General features: G+C 45.2%; 2 protein-coding genes across 2 annotated transcripts in view; one reads left to right on the top strand and one right to left on the bottom strand.

The window, feature by feature from the left end:
* UBASH3A (ubiquitin associated and SH3 domain containing A) overlaps positions 1-1892 on the bottom strand; it is a 23633-nt gene extending 21741 nt beyond the window's left edge. The window contains exon 1 of the mRNA XM_010135010.1: positions 1851-1892. Within this exon, the coding sequence (XP_010133312.1) occupies positions 1851-1892 (42 nt within the window). The remainder of the gene's footprint in view (positions 1-1850) is intronic.
* Positions 1893-2035: 143 nt separating this feature from the next.
* The window catches only part of TMPRSS3 (transmembrane protease, serine 3), a 17998-nt gene continuing 10946 nt past the window's right edge, over positions 2036-9087 (top strand). The window contains exons 1-5 of the mRNA XM_010135009.1: positions 2036-2053; positions 3438-3582; positions 5527-5637; positions 6503-6619; positions 8460-8583. Coding sequence (XP_010133311.1) covers positions 2036-2053; positions 3438-3582; positions 5527-5637; positions 6503-6619; positions 8460-8583 — 515 coding nt within the window. The remainder of the gene's footprint in view (positions 2054-3437; positions 3583-5526; positions 5638-6502; positions 6620-8459; positions 8584-9087) is intronic.

Below are 9087 nucleotides of genomic sequence, written 5' to 3'. Positions count from 1 at the left end.
CGCTCTTCCCCTGACCGGGTGCCACGTGCTGGCAGAAGCTGGGGGGTGGGAGAAGGGTGCGAGGGAGGGAGCGAGTAAGAAAATGAGCGAGCGAGAAAGAGGCAGCTAAAATAATTAAAAAAAAAAAACCTCAAACCTCTTGTGAACTTTTCTGACAAAAGCTGACATCCTGTTTTTGTAACATCTGCATCTCCAAATTTTTGTTTTAGCACGGCTAAAAAAGCAAAAGCTATCTGCAGGCTTTTCCCATCGTCCTCCCCAGCAGAACAAGATGCGTAGTCCAAAGGCAAACACCATAGTGAGGCCGGACCTGCTGAAGGGTCTGAGAGGTGATCTTTTAACCTTTCATTTTATATTGTCTTCTGAAAGCCAAGAAATCCACCTGAGGTGCTACCTGCAGCATGGGGGAGGGGCGTGGGGATGTTCCGCAGTAGGTAAGAAGTTTATAGGCCAATTTCTTTCCTTTTGAGCCCAATTTTCACGTCCTCCCACCCCTATTGAACAGTTCTCCTGTTTTTGCTTTCTCATCCAAAGGTGAAGAGCCAGCCAACTGTGCATGGTCAAACCCAATGTCCCACCCATCATGCCCTGCGGCTGGGCTTGGAGTGGTTCGGGGTGGCGGCATGGAGAAGCCTGTCCTTTCCAGTGATGCCAGTCCCACCACAGAGCTGTGCTGGTTGGTCCCCAGGGTTTCCAGCGCAGCCAATGCAGGTGAAATGGTTCGAGACAGTTTCCTCTGGCCTGGGCTGTCCTCATTGTTCCCTGGGAAGGACAGGACATCTCACCTCATGGACTTGAAAGGGTCACCTACGCTGCTTTCTCCTGAATTGAGCCCTCACTTTCTCCCCCTTGGGGCATCTGACCAGTTGCAGCTACTTCTCCAACTGTTTGTCTCTGAAGCCTGGTGGGGAGATTATCAGAGCACTGTGAGCAACTCAAGAAGTGCAGCTTTCCTCATATATCTTTGTCTTCTTCCTTATTTTCTTTTCTTAAGTCCCTTTTCCAGGGAATGCTGCTGAAAGAGTGCCGTAAGAGATGACCAAGTCTTGATGTAATGTCCTAAACGTGAACACTTAACAGGATTGTGATGTGGCGTCCTCTCCTTTCAAAGTGCCCTTTCCATTGTGCGCAGCCAAGGGTCTGAACAGGTTCCCACGTTGCAGACATGTTTCCTGGGTTTTGTCACAGAAAACATTCCTTCCTTCCCTGACCTTTCAGGAGCCTTGTTTCTCTTAACATTGCTATGGCTTTTTGCTTCATCTCTTCTACGCCTTCCCTCCACCCTCCCCTCTGTCATCAGTCTCTCTTCTGACTAAAAAAAGGAGCCGAACCGCTCCTACTCTTGAGCATTTTGTGAAGCTGAACATACATTTTCATCTTCTAAATCCCAGAGTGCAAATGAGTTGGTACTTCAGAAACATGAGATACTGGTTGCAAAGTACTTCCAGACTATTGTGCAATATTTAATTATAAAAGTTAACGATAGCTAAAGAATAGGTCTCTTTCAAAAACCCCCTTTGAGCGTGTGCTTTACTGCAAGCACACAGCAAAGGCTAAACCAAGTGAGGGAAAAGCAAGGTGAGCTTATGGCTCTTGCATGCTGAAGAGACAAAGCACCTGGGGTTTCTGCCGTCTGCCTCCCACAGCTTTCGGCAGGGTCTTCTCCTCAGCCGCATGGGTTCCGATTAAAGATAAACAAGGGCGAGCCTGTGCAGTTTGTGGTGCTCTTTTCCTGAGGGGTTACAGAGAGGTGTGCAAATACTACAATACGACCCGATGCTCTCAGGCTGATTAAAAAGAGTGCTGAATTTTCATCTTCCCCTTTCCGTAGCCATGCCATCCGGGGCTACCTGACACCGCTCACCAGGTTGAGTTACACAGGCTGCTGCCATCATGCCATATGCAACAGATGACTGAACGGGCAGCCGCGGGCGGCTCGGCGAAACCCTTTCCTGAGCAGACTGGCTTAGCAACCTCAGAATTTCCTTTTGGTTTCTTTTGATAATGAAGAAAGAAAACAGTTTTGCCTTTAAGTATGACTTCTCAGGAGGAGGTGAGTGAAGCTTTTGAAGCATGTGACATCCTCTATATAAACTACACATCGGAGTTTAGCTTTCAGGTAGCATATTTCACAATGCTGTTTTGTTTCCTGATGGACAACTTGCACAGCAGTTAGGAGGGTTTTTTTCATATGTATTTAAAAATCATGCACAGTAATCTGTCCTTTTCTATGCCTTAAACTTGATTTATGTTCATTGAAATATACATGAAATTTGATCAAAGTAGAAACTTTATTGCAGTTGTTTGCTGAAAGATGAAAAGATATTCCAGTTGACTTAAAGATACAATGTCACAGACAAAACACATATTCTTTGCCTAAAATGTGTTATTGTAAGCATTTTCTGGGACAGACTGACTCTGCAAACACACTGCTTTTACAGCTCACCAGCTCCACTGTCTTTAACACACCACCCTGGACCTATTTCACACTACTTGAGCTCAAAAATCTGATTTGTTTTGCCCATGTGCAGAACCAGAGTCAGGAACTGGCATTTCAAATCTGACTTCTAGTGTAGCCCATTTTGTTTTTCACTGCGTGGAAAGTGATCAAAGGTTTTCTGGAGTAAAATTCAGTGGGCCCCTGCACAAGGACCCTGTCATGTGCTGTGCAGGTGTCATACACTTTTTAGTCTCCCTCTTGTTTTCTGTTGCAACTAAAGAGTAGGGGATGGATTCACACCCCCACTGTGAATTACTAAAAGCAGCTATGGTGCTTAGACAGATTTGAACAAAAATCAACTTCACTAGTTTGCTGGTAAATTAATTACAAGGGCTCCTCTCATGAAAATTAAGTACATAAATTAATGTACTGCATCCAGCTCCCGTCCTCAGCACAGGAAAGACATGGACCTGTTGAGGCAGGTCCAGATGAGGGCCACAGAAATGACCAGAGGGATGGAACATCTCTGCTATGAAGAAAGTCCGAGAGACTTGGGGTTGTTCAGCCTGGAGAGGAGAAGGCTCCAGGGTGACCTTACTGTGGCCTTTCAATACCTAAAGGGGGCACATGAGAAAGATGGGGACAAAATTTTTAGCAAGGCCTGCTGTGACAGGACAAGAGGTGATGGTTTTAAACTGAAAGAGGGGATATTCAGGCTAGATATAAGGAAGAATTTTTTTTACAATGTGGGTGGTGAAACACTGGCACAGGTTGCCCAGAGAGGTGGTAGATGCCCCATTCCTGGAAACATTCAAGGTCAGGCTGGGCAGGGCTCTGAGCAACCTGGTTAGTTAACAGATGTCGCTGCTCACTGCAGGGAGAGAGTTGGACCGAATGGCCTTTAAAGGTCCATTGCTACTCAAACTTTTCTATGATTCTACTATAATATTTTACAAGGTGATTATATTTTGTTTTCTCTTTTCTCCTGTTGAGTCAGGTACAAGAGACAAATCCCACTACTGGAAGTCTTGAAATCATCTCTATTACAGAAGATGAACCGCCAGCACCGGAAGTCCAGTTTTCCTTCAAAAGATTTTTCTTCATACCACAAGCAAAAGTGGACCCCAGTGCAGATGGCTCTGGTAGGGATACTGCTGAGCTTTTTGACCCTTGCAATCTAAATGGCTAATGTAGGTGTTTAGCCTTGCAAAAATACGCTTGCCCACTCAATCAGAGAAAGCAATCACTGAAAGGAAGAAGGAACACAACCTCACCCCCCTAGCTGTGAGGTTTGCCAGCATCTTGTGTCAGCTTGCACACACAAGCTTTGTTCACAGCCAGGTTATTCACAGACTTCAGCCACACTGCAAATATCTGCCACATTTTCAGACACATTTTTAAAAGTCTTATTTGAAATTTTACCAGCCTGGAAATTGGTCCGTTTTTATACAGTAGAGCAGATACTTGGAGGAGTATCATGCATGTTTGCTGCTTCCCATTGGTTTCATGGCAAAAATAACCGTTAACTTCACCACAGGCAGGCCGAGCATCAAGGATGAAGACAGAGCAATTTAATTTTCTAGTTCATTAGCTGCTACAGCTATCAAAGATTTTTGGCATACCAGACACCAACTCCATTGCCAAAACCGTTTACTCAGCTGCTGCTGAGATAGTCTGTGTGGGCCAAGATTTACTTGTGAGTCTATAAGCACTGGGGGACGCTTATCATCCTTGTCTGATTGTATGCATCTTCCAAGCTCAAATTCAAAGCTTGAAGAATAAGGGGGTGAAAAGCTGATGAATTAAAATGGAAGATAAAGTCCCTGACTGCTAATTTCCTACAGTTTGCCCTTTTTATATAAAAATACATTTGAAGCAAGTGAACTGTTTATTATTTTCAGTGGAATCTGTTACTGTCTTCCGGAGTGACAGTACCACTAAGTTAAGGTTAACTCTGGAGGTTGTTGGTGAGCAGGACTGATCCGGCTCATGAAATGTATTTAGCAATTACTACTATTGGATATTTTAATTCCAGATGTATCTTTTTTTCCTTGAAAATTCAAAACTCAACCTTGAGCCATTGCTTATTTCTCTCTCTCTTTATAGCAAAGTCTTGAACAGATCACCTTTCCCCACATTTTTCAAGACTAGTGTGGAGATCTTGTTTTTAGCAAATTTAGCTTTCCATCATTTTCAGTTAACCTTGCTTCCAAGTCCAAAAGGACTGGTGACTTTTCTCGTTCTTGTCTTGAACACCTATTTGCTAGCCTGGCTTTTTCCAATATTCCTGCTTCTGTTTGAATCTTTAGGCTCCTCTTACTTGCTTCCACGCCTCTGTTGCCCCAGCTCTGTAGGAATGAATTGCACGTGGAACTTTGCTCCCCAGTGCATGAGGCACAGTTATGTGGCCTCTGGCTTCATCACAGGATTTCTGGCGTCCCAGACACAGTGCTCAGAGCAGCATCCAGCTGGGGCTACAGGTGGTGGGAGCACTGGGACCACAGGCCTGGTACCAGCAAAAGCCAGTAGGCATCACAGAGAGGAACAGTTGCAAGGAGAAGACTCAAACTAGTTCATTCTTTACTGCTTCCACTGAAAGAATTCATTACTCCACTTGAGCTTTCTCAAGTCTTCAGAGAGTATACCTGTACCCTGTACTCAGGTTTGATTACACAAACAAAACAGGTCTGAATTTCATTTTTATTCCCAGACTCACATTTTCAGAAGAGGTGCTCATATACTTCTAAATCTCTCAGAGTGATGTAGCCCACAAAAATAAAAATTTAGAGCCCATATTCTCGATTGCATTGAAGATAGGCCAGATGCTCTGTGAGGGCGTGATTCAGACCCCTCATGAGGCAAAGGCTGAAGGGATGTCTGAGAGCAGCAGGCAGCCCTGAAGCCCTTGGAGCCTTCACAGCACCTGAGCCCCGGGGAGGTCTCCAAATCCCTCTGGGTCAAGTCAGCTCAAGAAGTGTACACAGGGGTTACCACTACCATCTAGTTTAATGTTAAATAGCTCTTTTTAATTGAAAACTCAAGCTGGTTTAACTTCACAGAAGCTGTTCTCTCTGTTTGGTTTCTAGGAGATATCGAACCACCTTCGATGTGCCATGTTTTTATCTCCCTAAAATACTTTCCCTATATCTGTAGCTTATTCCTTGCAGTAATCCTAGCAGTTGCCATTGGCTTGGGTGGTAAGTACAATTAGTTATTCATTAAGTTCTCACTTAACGATTCAAATGCTTAATTTTTCATGAGCCTTTTACTTAGAATGGAATTAAACTGTTATTGTGGCTTGTTTGCTGATGTCAAAAATCCTGCTGATGTCATCACTGTAAATTTTGTTTACGTGTAAGGATAAAACAGATCTGGCATTCGTGAGAGGATTGGTGTAATCTTTGCAATACTGGAGAACCCACAGTTCCAGGAAACTTTTCTCTCATAAAACTTCACTGATTCCTCTCAAATGGTGAGCTAGGAGTTTAGAAGCTGGGGAAGGCTTCAGGTAACACACACTGTATTTTTGTCCTGTAACTCATTTCTCTCAGTTTGTTTTCAAAGAACTTGTACAAAGGAAAAGAAATCGCAAAATGAGTTTAGTTACAACTGGAAAATGTGGCCTGCCCAGGTGTAGGTGCCAAATATGTTGCTGCTAGAGCGCTGCCTTCACACCTGCAACCAGGTTAAGCTTGCGGGAGGTGGGAGCATCCCCCCAGGGAGAGAGTGCACTGGCCGGATTTTGCAATAGTGTCCTTGCTTTGCTGCTGAGAGGCTGAGGCACCAGGCAGAAACTCACCTGTAGTTAAACATAAACTGGGTAGAGAGAGCTGGGAAGAAGTCAGCACAGCCAGCAAGGCTGACTCGTCTACGAGTCATTGTTAATGGATGAGTTTAGCAGCACAATGTAACAACCTCCAGGTTGCATTTCAACAGTTCCTAGAATACGGGAGTTGTCTTTTCCTTAGCAAGACTGAAATCTGGCCAAGTAATGGAAGCCAGAAGTGTTAAATTAACATGTGAGTGTGTTTTCATCACCCTGTTTTATTTCATTCTTGTTAGTCCAATACAACTGCATTGGGAAGTTTCGCTGCCGATCATCCTTCAAGTGTATCCAGAAATCAGCCAGGTGCAATGGTGTCTTCAACTGTAAAGAAGGGGAGGATGAGTACGGATGTGGTAATTTGAATTTTATTATAAATCCCCCCTACCTCGTCCTGTAGCATCTGGCACGTTATCAAGAAATCCATGTCATAAAAAGTTGGGGTGAGACAAGAAAGGCAGGACTGAAGGGTTGTCTGAGTCACCACTTCAGAGGAACAATCTCTCTGAAGTATTGATTTACAGTTCATGAGAAATCAAACTGCTCTTAAGAGAAATGTGATGATTGATGAATATCGCTACTGCCATATCAGGCACGTTTCCTCAGCAGAAGTCTGGATGCTTTTTGGGTGCTAGCATTTCCTCTGCCTGCAAGGTGCACCATCACTGCGTCGTGGTGGGTATATGCAGCACTCCGTGTTCGCTGGCACACTATTGCACTGTGCCACTTTTGAAGACTGCGAAAGCTCGCTATTATCTTAAAGGGTGTGGGAATGGGAGAGCTCAGCGCTGCTTTTTGTGCATTGAGTACTGAGGAGTTTGCTGCTTCCTGTGTGAAACGTAACCCCTATGTCTGATTGTGTCTCTGTAATGGTTTGGGGCATCACGGGGCTGTTTTAAATGGTCCCTCCATGACCTGTGCTGTGGAAGATGACTGTGGTGTTTGCAGCCACTGGAGGGAAAGGACTCTAGTATCGGTAATCAGAATAACTGATTTTCAGATCAGTGCTCTTGTAGTTCTGACTCCTGTACCCGCAGGAAAGGAGGCGGCACAGCTTCTCTGTCTGTATTCCAGTGCAATACAGGGAATAACAAGAAGCCTGAGCTTTTGGCCCCGGCTAACACCACACAATGCTTTCAATCTTGGGCGTGTTTTCCCCAGGGCGGCTTCAGGCCTCTGTGGAGCCTGTGGGCAGTATGTCTGCTTTTCTTGTCTGCCTTTGCAATGCCGTTACACTGGCCCCTGGGTGCCTACAGGAAATCCCCATCCAGCAGTGACCACGTGCATGGGCTTCCTTCTCTTGGGGAAGAGGATGTAGAAAAGCCTCTTCCCAGGTCCAGGTGACTCCTGCTTACCCAGGGCTCTGCACCCAGGCAGTGGCTGTGGTGAGGGATGCAGGCATTAGGAGGACCTGGCGACATGCAGGACTAAGGGACCATGGCTCTGTACCTGGCCCTCCTGAAGTATTTCCCCATCAATATCTCTGCCAGAGGCAGCACAGCTTGCAGCAGTGCTAGCTCCATGCGATGGCTCAGCCCTGTGGCTAGGCTGCCTGCAAGGAAGGGCTGTGCTGAGCAGAGCAGGCTAGTGCTGGGAGTGAGTCCTCGGGAGACAAGCTCCTGGCCTGTGCATCTCTCCTCTTCCCAGCTTTTACACATTCATCAGCCCAGACACAGCAGCCCCATTTCAGCAGAGGGAAGCAGGAAGGAAACTTCACAGGAGCCCAGGGGTGGCTGGCTGCAAGTGCATTCACCTCTTTGCGCTGTGCAGTGCAGGAGGTGCTAACCACCCTTCATCACTTATCTTGGTCGTAGATTTCCTTGGTGCCAAGCATCTGCAGCTCCAACTCACTACGATCAGCGAGACTTGCTTAGGCTCACTGGAGGGCAAGGCAGCCTTCTCCATCTGTACTAGAGCTAGCATCTCCTACCCATTCCCAGAAGCACAGACTTTTCTCTCCCGGGTGTTCTAGCTCAGCGTACCTTGGTTCCCTTCCTTAAGGGAGGAAAAAAAAAAAAAAGGCATAGAAAAAGTTTGTGAAAAGATCAAAGAGATGAAAAAGACAAGTAGTAAAAAGTCAGGGAGCCAGGATATGTGGGTGCCATGGTGGTGCATTAGCACTGTTGCGTACTTGCTTTGTACCCAGCGGTTCCTCTTCACAACTCACTCAGGCATTTCTTCTCCTGAACCTCAAAGTCAGGTTGAGTGGCAAGAAAGCAGTCCTGCAAGTCTTCACGTCTGGATCCTGGCGGACAGTCTGCTCTGATGACTGGAAAGCAGAGTATGGAAATACTACCTGCAAACACCTGGGTTTCTCAAGGTATGAATACAAAAAAGAAATTTTATTTGGCATTTTGAACAAACTGATGCTTTCAGTCTTTCCAATGAACCTTGTATTAGTCTGTGCTTTAAAAGAAAAAAGGACTTAAAAATCCACTGTTGTGAATTATATGGTTGAGGAGATTTGGGATGATGTGGGAAATACTTGTGCACTGCAAATACCATTTATTACTGTGATGAATCCTGGGTGATGGCTAAATACAACGGTTTGGTTAAATCTTCCCTTTGGGGTGCAGATGCCTGAATCTTACCTGTCTCTCTAGTAGCTTACAGCCTGTCAGAGAGGCACAAAAATCTGTACGAACATTTCCATTTGTTTTACTTCCTCAGTAGGAAAATGGTATATAGAATTCATGTGATGAAACCTGTTAGGAATTAAGATCCGCCTGACAATTAGAGAAGAAACTGGTGAGGTGTTTCTTACAAGATTTATCACCTTACTGAAAAAGCACCACTTCTTTCACAAACTTTCACGCAATTAAGA

This window comes from Buceros rhinoceros, unplaced genomic scaffold, assembly GCF_000710305.1.
Source record: "Buceros rhinoceros silvestris isolate BGI_N320 unplaced genomic scaffold, ASM71030v1 scaffold11644, whole genome shotgun sequence".
Classification (NCBI taxonomy): domain Eukaryota; kingdom Metazoa; phylum Chordata; class Aves; order Bucerotiformes; family Bucerotidae; genus Buceros; species Buceros rhinoceros.
This window is presented reverse-complemented; position numbering and strand designations above follow the sequence as displayed.